At 46.9% G+C, this 19,544-nt stretch overlaps 2 protein-coding genes across 4 annotated transcripts in view; one reads left to right on the top strand and one right to left on the bottom strand.

Annotated features, from left to right (window-relative positions):
• Positions 1–1,811: 1,811 nt before the first annotated feature.
• On the top strand, positions 1,812–5,455 carry LOC311624702 (putative testis-specific Y-encoded-like protein 3; the record flags this gene model as incomplete). The annotated part of the gene is given in 5 exon segments (XM_084888274.1): positions 1,812–1,937; positions 2,376–2,462; positions 3,369–3,444; positions 3,493–3,639; positions 3,642–5,455. Coding segments are annotated over 5 exon segments (654 nt in total). The 3' UTR covers positions 3,860–5,455.
• Positions 5,456–14,171: 8,716 nt separating this feature from the next.
• TM9SF4 (transmembrane 9 superfamily member 4) overlaps positions 14,172–19,544 on the bottom strand; it is a 43,154-nt gene continuing 37,781 nt past the window's right edge. For all 3 annotated transcript variants that reach the window (XM_084887887.1, XM_084887886.1, XM_084887888.1), the window contains 2 exons: positions 19,036–19,125; positions 14,172–16,110 (listed from right to left, as the gene is read on the bottom strand). In XM_084887887.1, the coding sequence (XP_084744013.1) occupies positions 15,961–16,110; positions 19,036–19,125 (240 nt within the window). In that variant the 3' untranslated portion in view covers positions 14,172–15,960. The remainder of the gene's footprint in view (positions 16,111–19,035; positions 19,126–19,544) is intronic.

Genomic DNA, 19,544 nt, shown 5'->3' with positions numbered 1-19,544 from the left:
TAGGAGCTGTTTGTAAACACGATTAAAAAAAACACACAATTTATATTGTACAGGATCAATATTTTGCTTTTAACAAGGATATTTATGTAATAAACTTTGCCTTAGGCAGGTGTTGGCCAGAAAAATCCAGATTCAACTGGGACCCCACCCTGGCCTCTCCTGGAGCTCTGAACCTGCTGTGGAAGGAGTTGGCTATGACCTTCACCACTGGAGAGTAGGGGCTGTGGCTCGGGGGGGGAGGGTGTTGTGGTTCTGACAGGAGGTTTCACCATAATAATCTAGTGCCTCTGTTGAGGTGTTTGGAAGAAGTATTCTATTCTGATTTCTTCAGATATAAGCTGATTTTCTTAGCAGATTCTCCCCATATGCACATCTCCACCTCTACATATTTGGCACTAGAGCTCCTGAAATACCACTTCTTCTCATACACACACCCCCCCTCCCTCCCAGTGGTCAAGGCTTTGGAGCCTCTCCTTCGTAATGCCAGATTATTTAAAGAGAAAATACAAGACAAAAACCTAGCACTTTGTAAACAGTGAAAAACCTCTTGGAATATTTTTGGCTTTATATAAAACAAGGTTTTTAATTGTAAAATATAAGTGCCATTAGAAAATGCACAGGGCATATCTTTGTTAAAGTAGATTTTCAATGTTTTACAGAATTACATTTTCAAAAAAAAGTTTTTATAATGAAGTTGTTTATTAAAAACTTCTGAATGTGTTTGGAAGTTGTGAACCTATCTGATTGGGAAAGGGTTGGGAGAGTCTGGGGAAGAATTGGGACCTCCAAACATCTTTAGCATCTAAGGAGATGATGAGTATAGAACAGACAGGAACGACCTACACTTTGGCACCTAGAAAATGCAACTTGAAATAAAAGATCTAGGATGCCTGTGAGGAAAGTGGCATCATATTATCACTTAATCTTAGATGCAAAAATCAGGAAAATCATATTGGTCTAATGATTTCATGAAACTGAAAATGCCAGATGTAGACTAGTCTTTAGGTTAGGATTGATCCAGGTATTCAAAAGGTTGGTCTGAACATTCTGATTTCTTTCTGCCCTATCTTGCACAGTTGTGACTGCATCCTCAGGGCCTACAAAGTGGCTTGTCCCTTTATATAGGAGTAGACTGCTGCTATGATTCCAGACCTGTTATTCTCACACAGTGCTGAATATGAAGAGAGAGTCCTTTTATTCACAAAAGCTCCAGTAAGCATCTCCTGTCTCATTGGCTTTGAGGGGATTCTTTGCTATCCCCCAACCAGTGACTAAAAGCCAGTGATGACACGGGAAAATTTTGTTTCTTAAAGGAAATTTGGGGCACTATTATGAAGAAGAATGAATGGATATTGGTTGTCCAAGGAAAATGTTATCCACTGCTCACAGTGCACATCTGGTAACAGCTAGGACCTGACGTTGCTCATTTGAGCTGACCCATCAGATTCAAACAAACTTGAGAGGCTGACATGTCTTGGTCAGTTGCTAATAAAGGTAGTTGTCACTCTCCTGGGTCCCATCACTTGTGCTGAAATCCTCCCATCCAGGGCTCAGACTGAGCTTGCTTTTCTGCGGTCAGGAGCCAGTGTCCTTAGCCAAGTAATGCAACTCTGGAGTCCAACCCAGGAGCCAAGGGGCATTAATGAACTAATGTGTGTAACAGGTGTTCTGTATAAAGAGGGCAGTGGGCTGGCCCTTCGTCTCTTTGGCCTTCCGCTTGACAAATGTTCACTGTCCATCTCAATGGGTCAGGTCTCTGGCTAGGGCCCCAGTGAAATCCACCTTGCCCTCTAGGGGGTTTGTGCCCGAGGATGGGCCTGCGGGCTCAGACCATCTTATCCGTTGTGCCAGGGGAGGATGAAGGCTTTCTGGAGGTGGTGGCAAGAACTTCAAGTCAGAACAGGGACATCGGTATAGTGACCTCCACAGGCTACACAGTTTGAAGCCAAGACCACAGGAACACATGCATTTGTGGGATCTGGGCTGCAGGGACTGGTGTCCATCCAATCTCTTACCTATTCAAGCACACAGACCCTGCACTTCAGACTCAAGTTCACATTTGTGAAATGTTTGGTACAGAGCCAAGGGGTAGCCCCAGAGTCTAAGTCAAATTGTCTACCTTTCAGCCTACTGGCCACAAGGGCCCAGCTGGCAGGGATGAAACCAGGCAGATGCCACTGTTCCCTGGTTGGCAGTACTTGAGACCCTCCCTTGCCCCAGATCCTTGGACCTTGTTTCTCCTTTCTTCACATAGTCGGAGCATCTCCACGTGCTGATGAATTGTCTATTACTGTCAACTGCAGCACGCAGTTTGGTTGCAAAGGATACCTCTTGAGCCCCTCTGCATATGCCTGAGTAATTTATCCTGTGCAAAGCTGCAGGTGTCCTACAGCTACCCCAAAGCGGCAGAGGACTGGGGGCACCTGGAGACTCCCACCTGCCCACCGCAGATGGGGGGAACGGTAATCGCCTGGCGTGGTAGCTGCGATGGAAAATTCTGTCTATAACCAGGGGTTGGGCTTGGCCCCTGATGCTTACTCAGAGCTGCTCCTTGCTTGGTACAACCCTGCAATTCACCACCAGCGCCCTACTATCAGGCCAGTTCTGTCTGGCACCTGATGTTTCATCCCCACCGGGAAATTTCCTGCTCTTTGGCCAAATCTGGCCTCTCGAGACCCTGCTCGCCACCCCTATCCCCCCAGCTCCCAGCTCCTAGCCCCCAGCCCCCAGCCGGGCGATCCTAACGAGTCACATCCCAATAAGAGGGCGCGAGGTGGCGGAGTGCACCAAGTATCGATAGTTGGAGACCATACGTTCCGCCAGCTGCCACCCTCGCGGAGTCCCCTAAGTTACCAGGGGGCCCCGCCCCTTCAGGCCAGAGGCTTCCGCAGGTGAAGGCGGAGGAGGGAGCTGAGGTCCTGGAAACCACCGCGCGTCCGTCGCCCGGCCCCGCCCAAGAGCGGGGCTCACGCCTGGCCTTGGCGGCTTGGGCTCCGAGAAGCCGGCCCAGGACCACCTCGCCAGGTCCTGGGAGCCGGGAAGCGGCCTCCGCAGCGACTGCTCATAACCTGGAAAACGGCCTTGTTGGGGCCGAGGCCCCAGAAACCCGTGGCATAGAGGGGTGGGGGATGGGGTGAGGGGCTCGTGCTGAGTGCTGAAGTGGGGCGGGAAGGCGGAAGAAGTAATTTTAGGAGGGCGCCATCTTCTTGGAGGAAGCCCATTGGGAGGTGCAAGAGCAGCAGGTGGCTGAGAAGCTGGAGGTAAGGACGGAGGCGCAGGAAGGACCGGTCCCCCTAAACCTGATGGCCCAGTTATGGACCCACTGGAGGCCATGAGTGCCCAGGCCGACTGGGCCTATCTGCATCCAGAATATTCCTGGCTTCTGGGTCACTACCTTCCTGAGCCACCCACAGCTGTCAGCCGCGATTAGCCCCGCATTTCACCGCCAGCGCCCTACCAATCTCGGGCCAGTTCTTTCTGGCACCCGTTGAGATGAAGATATGCTCTGCTACCTGATCAACTGGGAGATGAGGGAGCCTAGGAATGCCAGGATAGGCTGCAAGTTCAAGTTCTGCTTTGGGGGCAACCCCTACTTCCGGAACCAGGTGATAGTGAAGGAGTATGAATGCAGATCCTCAGGCCAGTGGTGTCAACTGCGATTCACATTCCATGGCACCCAGGCCAGGAACCATCTGCTCTGGTGCATGGGAACCAGGAGACTGTCCAAAGCTTCTTTATCAGGTTCTCTCAGCACAGCCTTCCAGAAGCTGACAGGGTTGCCCAGATTATTAAAGAGGATCTGTGGCCCAACCCAGTGCAGTACTACTTACTGGGGAATAGGCCACACACAGCCAGGTGAGGCCTGGTAAGGCGGCCCCCAAAGCCCCCTCCTAGGCCCTATGGGTTCCAATGTGGCTAAGTCCACTCTGGGACCTGGCCCCTACCTACATAAGACTTCTGCCTCCTGTGGACCTCTGCTTATGCCAACAATGGCACTCTGCCATCTGCTTTCTCCTCCACACACTCTGGCCTCTCTATAGACATTTAGTGGATGCAGCTCCAAGACTGTAACCTCCATGGTCAAGTTCATTTCCATGTAGCCTTCATGCATCATGGGACTCATATGCTACAGTGTCTATAGACCCGATGCTGTAGACATGTACTGCCATCACTACCCATTTCTGAGATGGGTACCCACAAGTCATAGCTAGGAGGACCAATGCCTCTTCAAGGCCATAATATGCTGAGCTTCACATTTATGCTGGCCATGCACATTGGCTGTGGCAAGCTGAATCTTATCAACCACAATGAAGTGGGTGCATTGTGCTGGCTATCAATCAGACGTGGACATTCCAGGGCTTCAGAGCTTCGGGAGCACAGGCCAGGCTACCCCACACTGCTGGGCTGTTCAGCATCTGGCAGCATGGGCACACCGACAGCAGACCGCTGTCGGGCATGGGTGAGGTCAAGGACATGAAGCAGTGGGTACCACATTCTTTGTGATCACGCTGATCTTATCCATGTTGGTGCTATCTCACAGCCTGCTGTGAAGTACCTTACCATGTGTGGCCCTCACCTGTCTCATGAGCTCTGCCCAGGTTGCCACCTGTCCTTTTGCCTGCTCCCAGGTCTATAAGGACCGCAAGGACTGCCTTTCGAGTCAGGTGGGCCACCTGCCAATGCACGAGATCTCCCAAACCCCCTGGAACTCTGCTTCTGGCACATCTGGGTATGAGCTCAAGGCAGGGGCCATGACTGGTCTCTCCCAGAAGCCTCCCTTCCTGAGCCCCCGTCACTGGACTACCATAGAACCCAGCTCTCCTCGCCTCCACCTGTTTTAGCTTCCCGGTTGAGGGTTCTGGGGAAGAGGTGTTTCTGGTCATGAGGCCTACACCTGCTCAGAGCTCACATCTATTTATTTTCTTTAAAGTGACAGCTCAGAAACAGAAAATAAATAAGTGAAGGAGCAAGTTTTTTGTTTTTTTTTAATAAAGAGGAGCAGGCTTTGTGGTTTAATTTACCTCTTTGTCTCCAGAGAGGATGGGCTGGCTCATAGACTGCTGGGCTTTGTCCAGGCTGCTACCATTCCCTCCCCTCTTCACCAAGGTCTAGAGTCTTCAAAGTGGGAGGGCAGGGCTGCTGAACAGAGACCAGGAGGTCTGAGGCGTAGGGGTAGCTCATGGTTTTGCTTATGCTGTTCTTGTAGACTAACCTCAGTCCAACTCTTTCTCCCACCAGATCCAATCCCCCTTGTGGGATCCTCCGCCCCGAGTTCCCCTCCCAGGCTTTCATGGCTGTTTCCATCTTATTTTGGGGTAATAATACCCCGGCCCCTTCCCGTGGAAGGGTATGTCTTCTGCTTCCCAGGACTTGGGGAGCTCTTGACACAAAATGAGGAGGGCTGGCGGGGGGGAGAGAGGTACTCTCAGAAGCCAAAGCCAGCTGGGAAGGCAGGGACACCTGAGAACCTATGGAGTGAAAGGGAGAGAGCCCTCTGACTTCTTAACTTTTTTGGTTCACTAATATATATATATATATATATGTTTTAATTAGAAGAACTATTACCAGAACATGACAACTTTAGGGGTTCTCTTGGTCCAGGTAAAAACGTTGTATAGAAAGTAAATGCTGTGTTTTCCATTTCACCGCTTTTAAGTATGCATCCCCTTCTCCATTTCCACCCACTGGGGTAATTGAGTTGTTGAGGCCTTCTTGTTGCTTTTAGTTGAGAACATTTACAAGAATGTCATTGTAATTATTTTATGCCACTGGGAACTTAATGTGGCTATTCCTGATTGTTATCAAGTTTTTTGTTTTTTTTAATATATATTTTATTGATTTTGTACAGAGAGGAAGGAAGAGAGATACAGAGTTAGAAACATCGATGAGAGTCATCGATCAGCTGCCTCTTGCACACCCCCTACTGGGGATATACCCGCAACCAAGGTACATGCCCTTGACCGGAATCGAACCCGGGTCCTTTGAGTCCCCAAGCCGACGCTCTATCCATTGAGCCAAACCGGTTTCAGTGTTATCAAGTTTTTATGGCCTGTTAATTATAACCCTGCCCTTAGAAGTAGTTTGAATAATGGTGGTTTTGCAGGACTTCAGAATGGAAACTGTCACTGTGTTTTGTGAGTTTAGCCTCAAAAAGAAATCTGTAACTCTGATGGTTATGATTCTGTGTCCCAGTGGCCATGCTGTAATAGACATCACTCTGATCTCTGATTCTAAACAAATTGGCTTTGTCCAGTCAGAACAGGACTCATGGCACTTTCATCTTCTGTGTGCATGATGAAAAAATAAATACCTTTCAGTCTGGGTGAAAAATAAACTTGTCATATTCTTGCCCTGTCCAAAACCCTCCATTGGGAGAAAAAAAAAAAAAATCCTAATTCCTTATTGTGGTTGATAAAGCCCAGCATTTTCGGTTCCCTGCTGACATCGTCCATCAGTTGCTTCTACAATTCCCTAACACTCGCCTTCCTACTCCTTAAATATACTAAGCACATTCCAACCTCAAGGTTTTTGCACTTGCCTCTCTCTCTCTGGAATTTACTTTCTGCAGATATTCTCATTTCTGGCTCCCTCAATTATTTTAGGCCTCAAACACTTCTTTAGAGCCTTACCTGTCCAGGCTGTCTGAAGTCATCCTCCACCCCTTTCTCATCTCTTCTCCCCAGCCCTATCTGTCTGCTGCTTTACCGCATGAGCACCTCAAAAATTACTGTGAGTGAAGGACTATTCAGATGTGTCAGAGTGTTATGCTGAGCTCTGTCAACATGGTTCCTACCCAAGGATTTCAGTAGGGCAGAGAAATGTGGGGGCAATGAAGGGTGACCATATAATTTGTCATTTAGCTGGAACACATCTGGAAATGAAAGGGACACTACTAATTACCCTGGGACAAGAGGCCTAACTGGCACACAATGGTCATCTCAAAGAGATGGAACCCAGCTTAAGTCCAGCTTGGCATACAGCTCGCCCCAACTGTGTGTGATGTGTGTGGTCAGAGGGTGGAGGCTCCTCTGAAGTCAGACACTAACGCTGGGCTTTTAAGAATGGGCAGTAGCCGAAACCAGTTTGGCCCAGTGGATAGAGCATCGGCCTGGGGACTAAAAGGTCCCAGGTTCGATTCCAGTCAAGGGCATGTACCCTGGTTGCGGGCACATCCCTAGTGGGGGGTGTGCAAGAGGCGGCTGATCGGTGATTCTCTCCCATCGATGTTTCCAACTCTATCCCTCTCTCTTCCTCTCTGTAAAAAATCAATAGAATATATATTAAAAAAAAAAAAAAAAAAGGGCAGTAGTTTAGAAAGTGGGGCAGGAAAAGGGAATTCCTGACAGTAAACAGCATAACCAAAGGCACTGAGATAGAAAAATGCATGATGTGTTCAGGGCCTGGAGTGTGGCTGCTTGGGAGAGGCAGGCTAGATGAGTAGGTTAAGGCCATTTTCTGGAAATAGAAACTGAATGCAAAAACGAAGGTATTATCTCATGGACAGAGGATCAAACGTGGTTCAGAGATGGGAGAGCTCACAGGGCAGCTGGAGGCAAGAAAAGATACCAGCTCTGTATTATCTTCAGTTTGAGTCTTACTGAAGCTCTCTATGACTGCCCCCAATCTCTGTCGCCTCCCAACTACAGACCAGTACCTTAATTTTGGACACCAGTGCCCATGTGGGCTGCACCCTCTGGGTCTCTCTTGTGCCAAATACCTGTCCTTAATGCTCCCAGGATAACCCTCCAAGTGTCCTGGCAATCCTGGAAGCTGGTTATCTGCCCTGAACATACCTGGTGGGTAGATGCACTTTGGTTCCTGTGGCTCAAATTTAGGCCAAGCTGAATCCTTTATATCTGTAGGCTCAAGACAATGGCGCTTACCAAAACAAGTGCTTACCTGATCTTTCTGCTGCATGCTGCCTTCACACTGAACCTGACCTCGCCAAGTGTGTGTCTCAGCTGCACTTCTGGAGCATGAGTCTCATTCTCAGAACCCACTCCTGCTTGCTCACTCATTCAGGTCCAGAGCCATTCATTTGTTCATCCATTCATTGTAGCACCGCCTCTGTACTGGGCACTGGGGACATAAGATGGCTCTATTCAGGTCTCAGCCCTCAGTGAACTCAAGAGTCCAATGAGGCTGAAAACAGTGATAACACTCAGTGAGCACTCATTATGTACCAGGTGCTTACAAAGGTATAGCAGCCAGAGTGGCTCTCTAAACCATGTGTTGGCCATGTCCTTCTTCTGCTCCAAACCCTCCAAGGGGTCTGATTGGATGCAGGAGGAAAAGACAACATGCTTCTTATAGTCTGTAAGACCCTTATGATCTGACCTGGCCATCTCTAACTTCATTCCCCATGCTTTTCCTCCTTCCAGTGACACCAGCCTTCTGCGAGTCTTCAAACCTGTCCTAAGACCTTGCTTGCTCTTCCCTCCACTTGGAACCTTCTCTAGATATTTGCATGGCAGGCTTCTCGATTCATTAAGGTTTAAGCTCATCCATTGCAATTTCATCTCTTTAGGAAAGTCTTTCCTGACTACCCTTTCTGAAAAAAAAACGCCATCACTCTCCTTCCCCTTTCCGATTTGGGTTTTACCGGTATTATAAGACTTACAACCACCTGACATTATATTGTACATTTATTTATCTACCTTTTCCTCTACCCTCATGGGGACTTTGTTTTTACTCACTGCTGGGCGCTATTCGACGTGAGGGGTGTTCACCTAGAATATCATCCAGCACAGGGGGGTGGGGGGTGGGGTGGGGGTGGGCTCAGAAACTGTGGAATGAATGAATGCTGCACATCCTCTAGGTTCAGGGTCTCTCAGGTGGGCCAGGAGAAAACTATAGTTACAGATAGGAACTCTGTATGGCCCAAGGCAACTCTTTTCCAGGCAGTCTCTGGAGTTGAAGTGATGTCTTTGGGCCCCTTCCCAGTCCCTCCTACTGAGAGGCGGCCACTTGGCTTACACGTGCTCCCAGGATGGTGAGGAGGGGCTTCCTGCTTCGGGGTGAAGAGCAAACACAAGCCTCTGACACCAGGGTTGTGCTCACCTCTGCTCTAAGAGATCAGCCCTGTTCTACTGGCCTGGGAAGGACCTTTGAACAAGTTATTTTCAATCAGAAAAATATGTCCAGAAACTATAGATAGCAACTAGTCGTTACCTGTGCTGATTACAGCTTGGGGGACTTTGATATTTTGCTCCATGGACATGATTTCAGCGCAAAAATTAAAGGAAGTCTCTGGTATCTGCTTGCCCTGGCTCAACAGGAGAACTAAATTTTTTTTTTTAATATATATTTTTATTTTTATTGATTTTATACAGAGAGGAAGGGAGAGAGATAGTTAGAAACATCGATGAGAGTGAGTCATCGATCAGCTGCCTCTTGCACACCCCCCACTGGGGATATGCCCGCAACCAAGGCACATGCCCCTGACCGGAACCGAACCTGGGACCCTTCAGTCCCCAAGCCGATGCTCTATCCACTGAGCCAAACCGGTCCTGGCAGGAGAACTAAATATTGACTTGGGTCAGTGACCTTTGAGGCCCCCAGCATCAGAGCTGATTGAAGATCTCAAGAGCATGTGGCTGTGGTGTAGCAGGCACCAGCTGGAAGGCTGATAGACTGTGAGCTCCCGATGCTGCAGCATGGCTTTGGACATGTCTTTTGACAGCCCTCAAGAACTTGGAATTCCTTAAAGGGAGGAAAAATACCTTTAAGAAGCCTTCCCCTCCACATAAGATTTCCAGCTCTCCAGGTGGCTGGCTCAGTTACAATACTTTTGGTTGCATCTAACAGAAGCTTTAACTTCGACTTAACCATTTTTTTTTTTTTTCTTACCTGAACATCCAGAGGTAAGATGGGCTTTGGGGCTGTTTGATTCAGCAGCTCAATGATGTCTTCAAGGACTTGGGCCTTCTCTGATCCACCTTCCTTTCTGTTGGTTCCACTCTCAGGTTGGTACCAAGATGGTGGCAGTAGCTCCAAGGGGCACTTGGGGTACAGCAACTCCAGAGAAGGCTGATTTGTCTTCTCACAACACCCTTAAAATGGAGGGAACCTTTCCCAGAAGCCACTCCAGACTTTCAAGATCTTGTATGTAATTGGCTAGAACAGGGTAACATGTCTACTCTTGAATTAGTTATTAGCAAGTATTAGCGAGAGGGAGCATGGTACCATGACTTGCTTGGACCAAGCATCGATGAAATGAAGTGTACCCACCATGTCTAGTGGGATTACTAGGACCATCATCTCTAGGAGCTCACAGTCATAATTTGGCCTTTTAAATATATATATATATATATATTTGATTTCAGAGAGGAAGGGAGAGGGAGAGAGATATAGAAACATCAATGATGACAGAGAATCACTGATTGGCTGCCTCCTGCACACCCCACACTGGGGATCAAGCCTGCAACCCGGGCATGTGCCCTGACTGAGAATCGAACTGGTGACCTCCTGGTTTCTGGGCCAATGCTCAACTGCTGAGCCACACCCGCTGGACCATAATTTGGCCTTTCCACGGGTCCCCCAAGATGACACTTTCATGCTGTAATGGCCCTCAGGGTGAGAGGGTACTGACTTCTGGCTAGCATAGGTCCAATGGCAAGGTTTCTGGTCTTAGAGAGCTGCTTAAGTCCAGCAAGTCATTGCCAAGCTAAGATTCTTGGGAGTCAGGCCCTGTAGACTTGTCTTTGGTGAGGAGGGAATAACTGAGGACCTAGTGTGAGTGACCCTTGACTTAACAGAACTCATACATTCCTTCACAGACAACCTGTGATCTTACAGGTAAAAAAGCTGGCAGTAGAGACTTCAATTTTTAGCCAAGATGGAATTACAGGGATCATATTTATCATTCCACCTGAAGCAACCAGAAAAAAACAGATCAAATACATGAAACAGTGGTTTTCCAGGTTCTGGACATTGACCAAAAAGGACAGTGATCCCAGGCAGGTAAACAAGTAAGCTCTATGGTTGCCCTAGCTTACTGCCCTAGGAGAGTTTTTAGCATAAGGACGGGTGACTGAAGTGAAGCCAGTGCACCGAGTGAGGAAACAATGCAGAGAGTTCAGGCAGACCAAAGCAATGAGTCCTAGGACAAAACACTAGAGAATGAACGAGAGCTGCAGAGAGAAACTCCTAGAGATCTGCAGAGGGTCTCCTGAATATTCAGCAGAAAACTGATCAGCACAAGCCTGTGGGGAAACTATCTGAGGCCAGCTAAAGAACCATCAGGAAAGATGAAAGGAAATAGAATCGTCTCTATTCCCACCAGCCATGGAACTGTGGACAATGTCATGAGAGCATTGAGGAGAGTACTTAGAAAGGTCTCAGTATTGGCCAATAACTAGCTCTAGAATGAGCACTGTTCTGAAATTGCCTTTAGCCCGGAGCAGTCAGGCCCGGAGTGTTGTGGGGTCGAACCCTGGGTTCAAAATAAAAGGAAAGAAGGAGCAATGCAGCCAATTCGGGTACCAGAGTGTTATGTCCGTCATCACAATGAAATTGCCTTTAAAAATCTTATGAGCAATACTCAAAAAGATCAAACTATTCCCAGTAACTTAACTGTCCCAGAACAAAGCTCAAGGGGATTTACAGGATTACAAAAACATTCAGCACCTAACAAGGTAAAACTCACAACATTTGGCATGCAATAAAAGACAGTCAGTCCTATAAAATTCCAAGCAACATAATCCACAATGAGGAAATAAGCAATAAACACCAACCCACAACTGAAACAGGTTGAAATGAGCAGATAAAAACATTAAAAGTTACTACTGTATTCCACAGCTTTAAAAAGTTAAATTGAGCCTCACATATATGGTCAAATGATTTTTTACAAACGTGCCAAAACCATTCAATGGGGAAAAGGACAATCTTTTCAACAAATAGTGCTGGGAAAACTGGATTTCTACATAGAAAAGAATAAAGTTGGGCTTGGCCAGTGTGGTACAGTGCTTGAGTGTTGACCTATGAACCAGGAGGTCACGATTTGATTCCCGATTGGGGCATGTGCCCAAGTGGTACGCTTGATCCCCAGTAGGGGGTGTACAGGAGGCAGCCAATCAATTATTCTCATCATTGATGTTTCTCTTTCTCTCTCTCTCTCTCTCTCTCTCTCTCTCTCTCTCTCTCTCCCTCTCTGATATTAATAAATAAAAAATATATTTTAAAAAGTCAGACTCTTACCTTATACCACATACAAAAATGAACTCAAAGTAGATCAAAGTGTAATATCTAAAACTTAAGTGTAATATCTAAAACTATGGAATTCTTAGAAGAAAACAGGGGAAAAGCTTCAGGACATTGGCTTGGCAATGATTTATCAGATATGACACCAAAAGCACAGGCAACAAAAGAAATGAGCTTCATCAAAATTATGTCAAAGGACACTACTAACAGAATGAACAGGCAACCCACAAAGGGACAAAATATACAAATCTATAATTGTAGTCAAAGATTTCAATTCCCCTTTTAATTAATTTAACAAGCAAGCATAAAAATTAGTGAGGATATAATAGACTTGAACAATACTATCAACCAACTTAACCTGATTGATCTTTATAGAATACTCCACCCCCAAACAGCAGAATACGTTTTTTCATGTGTACACTGTACATTTACCAAGATATATTTTGGACCATAAAACAAGTCTCAATAAATTCAAAAGGTTCAAGTCTTACAAAGTCTCTGCCCAAAACAGAATTAGTAACAGAAAGATCCTGGGAAGAGAAGAAAAAAAATCCCCCAATATTTGGAAACTAAATAACACATGAATCAAAAAAGAAATCAGATATTACAAAGTATCTTGAATTGAATGACAATGAAAAACAACATATCAGAATTTCTAGGATGCTGCTAAAGCAGAACTTAGGAAGCAATTCATAGCATTGAACATCTATATTAGAGAAAAAAAGAGGCCACAAATAAATTACCTCAGCTTCCACCTTAAGATATCAGAATAGTGCAAATTAACTGAGTTGAAAGGGATGGGGTTTTATAGGCAACTATTGTTTTTGTTACTCTACATTCCTAACCTTGGGAAGTCATTCTTCCTTCATCACCCACTCCAAGGGGTTCCAGTGAGGTTAAAATTCACAATAGCCAATACCCTTGGTGTATGCAGCCCATAATAATACTCTATTCCCCTGGGTTTATTGAATGGTCCAATATGTGCAAGTAGTAATCCAAACTGGGCCCACCAGAGAGCTTTTCTGGGATTTATTTATATTAAATACTAGAGGTCCGGTGCATGAAATTCATGCATGGGGCGGGAGGGGGGGGGTCCCCTCAGCTCAGCCTGCACCTGCTCACAATCTGAGACCCCTAAGGGGATGTCTGATTGCCAATTTAGGCTCTTTCCCTGCAGACATACCTCTTGCAGTCCAGGACCACTGGTTTCTAACTGCTCGCCTGCCTGCCTGATCGCCCCCAACTACTCTGCCTGCCTGATAGCCCCCACTGCCACAGCTTCCTGTGGAAGGTTGTCCAGCTGTTTGGTCTAATTAGCATATTATGCTTTTATTATTACAGATTATTATAGATACTTAAGTAGGGTAGGGAAGGTTTTGTTTCCAAACTGGCTAATGTAAGCCTAGAGCAATCTGTGCCATGTCCTCCATACCGTCCCCACAGAGAAAAACTCTTGACAATGGGACAGAATAGACCAGAGAGAAGCAGAGTGGAAAAGGGAGCATCCTAAGGCTATCCTTTGAGCCCTTGGATCTACAAACCTGAAGCCAAATTATCCTTTTACTTGGTGACTTATGAGCCAACGTATTCCCCTTGGGCTTAAGCCAATTTGACTTGTTTGCACTGTCTGCAATTGAAGGAGTCTTACATGACAGACAGGTGAAGTGAGTTGACAGTAAAATATTAGAGCTGGGAATCGAAAATCAGGTCTCATTGCTATCAAAGCTCACAGTTAAATACCATTTCCTACTTGTGGGATCAGAGGGGCAAATACTTGTGATTTAGAATGGAGGAGATGAGCAGATGGGAGAAGCTATGAACTTATACCAAGTAGGGGAACAACAGTGGCCTTAACTCTAGATAGCCTGACATGAACTGAGCTTTGAGGGAAACCACTCAGCTCAACCCACTTGGAGAAGTTGCCTCACCTCAGACCCCTAAATGCTTGCAAGATATTCAAGAGGCATGACAACAGGACAATGGCATATTTATTTACAATTGGACAAAAAAAAAAGAAAAAAAAAAGGCATACAGGCATTTTTAATTAAAAATAATAATGATGATGATTAAAAAAGTCAGAAAAATTGATGATGTTTAAATCCTTTATGAGGAGTCCATTTCCCTACTCCCCCCAAAAGAGAATAGCTTAGGGAAAAAGAAATCCAAGATTTGAATAAACAAGATTCCATTATCATTCTCTACTGCTTGAGTTCCCTTTTCTTCAACCTGATTCTTGGTGGCTGCCACTTGGCACTGTGGAGTCACTGTGAGGCAAGGCTGAGAAGTTCACTGGTTTGATTGGTGGAGCTGGTAGGGGCCGTTCTGAGAATAACCTGGGAGGGGAAGGGGTAGAGTGTGTTCCTAGCTTAACCAGCATCCTGAGCTTTGTCTTGTGATGGGAGTCCTGAAGGGGCTGGAGCAAGGGTGAGTGGCTACTATTTAAACCCTAATCCCAGGGTGGGTTTGGTCTCCTGCAATTTAAGAGAAAGTGACATGCAGAGTGGATGGGCAGTGGGGGGTGGAGGGAAGACTTGGCCCCAAGAGTGGGTGTTGATAAAGGAGCCAGACCTGCCATGTTAGTTACCTCTAACTTGGGGTAACTGGCTCCTTGCCTATTCCTGGGAATTGGGGAAGAAATGACAGAATTTACCTTCCATTTTTTTTTCACCATCAGTTTTCTAGGTTTCCCTCAAAGGAGGCTAGAACTCAAATGGGAGGGGGAGGGGAATGGGTCTGGCTAAAAGCTGTGCATGGGCACGAAGGCTGGGGGATGTCAGGGAGGGAATGCCTCTCCCCAGCCACGAAAGGAAGAGATCTGAAGTCTCCAGGCTTTGTTGTGCTCCAAGTGGGGGAAGAGAGACCCCACCGCCAGCACACTTTGTAAGAACAGCAACCCCCTGAGGAAGGGACTGGGAGAAATCCTAAAGGGTGAAGACCCTCAGCCCAGGCACAGACATAGATATACTTGGTTTGGCTTTGGAAACACCTGGCCCTGGATCCAGGATTTCTTGGCACAGAAATAGTTCGCTGCAAGTCTCTTCTCTGCTCCAGCAAATTCCCACTGCTCACTAGGACTTCCAGGGAGTTCCTTGTAGCAACCAGGATTGGACTTGCTCCTGGTGACAAGACGACCCAGAGGCCTGGCTAGAGGCCCTGCCTTGGGCAGCCCCAGAAGGCTGGAGAGGTGAGACGAGGGAGGGAAAGTGGCTGGTAGAGGCAGGTTGGCACTGAGGATGCATGTCCGGGCTAGAGCTGTGCTTGTCACGGCATCAACGGCGAGGATGGACGGTGAGAGGCTTGGAACCTCACTGAAGTCCCAGGAGGCCTGGTGTTTCCTTTTCCAGTTAGTTGTGGGGCGGCCAACAGCCCTGAGGAACTGAGGTGGAGACAGTGACCAAAACCCAGTGTCTTGGTGGATTTATCCATGCTGGATCCATTGTTTAAAAAGAAAAAAAAAAATCCTAACCAAAAATAAACCTGAACGGGTCCCAGAGTTCCTCCTGAAGGGAACGTTCTTAGCACTGAAGAAAAATGACCCACAAAAAACCTCATCCCCCACAGAATTGAAATAAGATGATGGAGAAAAATGCAAGATTTATCTACAGGTCCTCCCGCCCCACGCAGCCCTGGGATCCAGGAACACTGTGCCAGGAGTTACATTCCAAACAAGCAGGAGTTACTTTATTTTGCGTGCCTGCAGGTCCCCACGCAGGTGCTTCCTGTCCATGGACGGAGTGGGCATGGCTACGGTCCACCCCATCAGTCTATCTTCACAGCAGCGTAGATCTTGCGGACAAACATGTAGGCTGCATAGAAGCCGATGGTGCCCGTGAGGAGCCAGAAGGACAGGACCATGAGGGCCGTGTAGCCAAAGTAGAGGAGAGAGGGGATGAACTCGACGATGTCCAGCTGGGGCATTAGCAGGGGAGAAAAGAAAGGGATGGATGCTTAGTGCCAGCCTGCCACGGCCAACTGTCCCCTGCCCCCATGATTTCATGGCAAAGCCTGGCAGGAAAAGGCGCTTGCTCCAGATAGGCAGCAAGGGGCAGACGGGCCCACAGCCACAGTGAACCTTCTTCCACGCTACGGCCTGTGCATGGCCTTGGATCCTCACGACACCATGGTGGGTTGTTAGCTCATGTTACAGATGGGGCAGTGAGGGGTTAAACAATGCCCACAGTGACACAGCCAAGAAATAGAGGGAACTGGGATTTGAACCTGGGGCCAGAGTGCTAGGAGTCAAAGGTCCAACTCTGTCGACCCAGGCCATTTCTGGCTGGGGTAAGAGGGGCCAGGAGTCTCTCAGGGAAAGGCCTAGGAGCTCACTGGGAAGACAGGTGTGACTCAGGGTCAAGGACCAGATGCAGTACAAATAGATACTTTACCCTCCACAGTTCCCAGAACAGTACGGTGAAATTCCCGAATGGCCGGAGTAGCAGACAGGGAATAGGGAAGAGGTATTTCAGAGTCCCAGCTTAAGGACCAGGGAGCCACCATATGCCTGCCCCAGCCTCCAGCCCTCTCTTCCTCAGAATGCTGTCACTTTTAAATATATATATTTTTATTGATTTCAGAGGAGAAAGGAGAGGGAGAGATAGAAACATCAATGATGAGAATCATCCATCGGCTGCCTCCTGCATGCTCCCTACTGGGGATCGAGCCCAAAACCTGGACATATGTCCTTAACCGGAATCGAACCTGAGACTCATCAGTCCCAGGCCAATGCTCTATCCACTGAGCCAAACCAGCTAGGGCTACTGTCACTTTTCTAACACCTCACAGGGATTTTATCTTGGAGCATTTTGGACTTCTCTGTAGAGTTTCGAGGCTTGGGCAGGAAGGCCAAGGATCTGTGTTGTGCTGGTATGTGCTAGGCCAAGTGGAGCTAATCTGGAACCTTGGTATCAAGATCTGCCCAGACACTAGGTAGGACCTGCATGGGGCCTGCTCTAGGCCTCATGGACAGACACATGGTCACAGAATGCCAGGAGCCCAGAAGAAAACAATAAAGTCATTGTTTGTTTTTGTTTTTCTGTTTTTTAAAGATTTATTTATTTTTAAAAGAGAAAGAGGAAGAGGAAGAGAGAAAGAGAAAGATTGGTGTGAGAGAAACACCCATCAGAATTGAATGGATGACCTTCAATTCTGATGGATTGAAGTGCACAGGACAACACACAACCAACTGAGCCACACCAGCTAGGGACTATTTTAAAAAAATTTTTAATCATGTACCGACATGTTTGGAGAGAGAGAAAGGGAGGGAGGGAGAAAGTGAGAGAGGGGGAAGAAAGAGAGAAAAGGGAAGAGAGAAAGAGAGAGAGAGAGAGAGAGAGAGAGAGAGAGAGAGAGAGAGAGAGAGAGGAGAGAGAAATATTAATCAGTTGTCTTCTATATGTTCCCCAACTGGAGATGGAATTGGCAACCCAGGTATGTGCCCTGACCAGGAGTTGAACTGGCAACCTTTCTGTGTATAGTATGCTAAACCAACTGAGCCTCTCTGACTCTCAAAAGGTCAGAGAGGCTCAGTTGAGAATATTTGACCTTCCTAAGGTGAAGTGAAGTCCATGTTCTCAGGCTCCACCCACACCTCTCCTTTTATACATTTCTTGTGGCTGGAGAAAGGATGAGGGTGACGGGAGGTGGGGGCAGGGGACAGGGCAGCGGTAAATCCAGGGGTAAATCCAGGAAAGGGACGAGGCAAAAAGGCAGTACTGGCAGTGTCCTTTGAAATTCAGACAGCTCAAGGCCATCATTTTACAGATGAGAAAGGCCCTGGGGATGGAGAAGGAGGTTTTTAGAACAGAGAAGAAAGAACGAGGCAGAGGAAGGAAGGACAGGAGACTGTGATGTGACTCCAGGGGGCCTGGTAGGAGGCTATGATAGTTATGATTTGCTTGCCCAACACTGCCTCCTGTCTTCCTTCTGCCCAGTGTTCTGGAGTAGCCACTCCTCACTTATGGTCCTGTTGGGCCTGTCATTCCTAGTACAAAACCTAAGCTAGTCAGTGTAAGCCATCCTATTGGACCTGAGGAACAATAAAGGATGGCATGTAACCTGGGCCAACAACAGTTTTCCCTGAGGGATTGATAATATGATGGTAGAAGACAGACTTTCTTTAGCTCTAGGGCTGCAAAGCTGAAAAAAAAAGGAGCCTCTAGGACTGCCAAGGGTCAACTTTCTACTCTGTGGAAAGATCCTGCCAGCAGACTGAAGCCAAGCAAACACAATGTACCCGAGTCAGGTAAGCCAGGCTCCCTTTCATTCGCCCACACTCTACCTATGTGGCTCACACAGCAAAGACGATCTGAGATGCAGACGAAGCCGTGGCTCGTCCTGACCTTATTATGAAGGACTGAACTGGACTTGAACGAAGAAGGGAAGGAAGCATCCAGAGACAGGACACCTGAGGTCGTAAATTTGGGAGCTCAAGGCTATTTCATCATTTTCTGTTTTTATCTTGACTAACTCTTTTCATTTATCCTCTTTATCCTCTTTCACGTTCTTTTTTTCTCTAGCTTCTTGAGGTGAATACTGTTATCATCAGAGTTTCTTTTTACTATTAAAAGCATTGTAAGGTGATATATTTCACAGGTTTTTCATGCAATAATCTCAGGGTCATATATTCTCAAAGCTTTTGTCTTCCAAAAATGCAGAACATAGATTCTCTTTTCTAAAAAGATACATGTTCTAGAACAGAGACAGTTCTATACTGGCATTGGTCCCACTGCTGATGGGAAAGAAGATTCAGACACTTGAGTTTTTCCCAACACCCTCTTCTCCACTATCCTGCCCTAAAAGGGCTACGAGAACTTGTTAACAAAATAAGGGTGGTACCTTGTTAACAAAATAAAAGATGGCATAGACCAGGACGTAGAAGGCAGATCCCCCGGAGACCAGGAAATTCCTCCACCACCAGCGGTAATCCTGAGGAGGAAACAGAGTGGTCAGAACTCTTCCCCAAGGAGCTCAAGACTCTGGGTAAGAACAGTAATATCTGGGGCGATGGGAATGTTTTATATCTTGACTGAAATGGTGGTTTCACAACTGTATGCATTTTCAAAGGTACACCGAAAAGGGTGAACTTCCTTGTTTATAAAATATACCTTAATTTTTAAAAACCAACAACAATAAAAGAATAGTAATAACAACTAACATGATGTGAGCAAATGCTCCCCATGTGCCAGGTACAATTCTAAGTGGTGCACGTGAGTCAGCCCAGTTTAATCATTGTAGCGGCCCTGAGCCAGTCCTTTCCTAACGATCCTTGTTACGTTAGGAAAGCACAGAGAGGCTAAGCAACTGCAACCAGAGCTGCTCATGAAGGAGCCCACGGAACAGATGGA

Source organism: Pipistrellus hanaki (assembly GCF_964339955.1).
Source record: "Pipistrellus hanaki genome assembly, chromosome: 6".
NCBI classification, from domain to species: domain Eukaryota; kingdom Metazoa; phylum Chordata; class Mammalia; order Chiroptera; family Vespertilionidae; genus Pipistrellus; species Pipistrellus hanaki.
The sequence above is the reverse complement of the archived record's forward strand: the minus strand, read 5'-3'. Positions and strand labels throughout refer to the sequence as shown.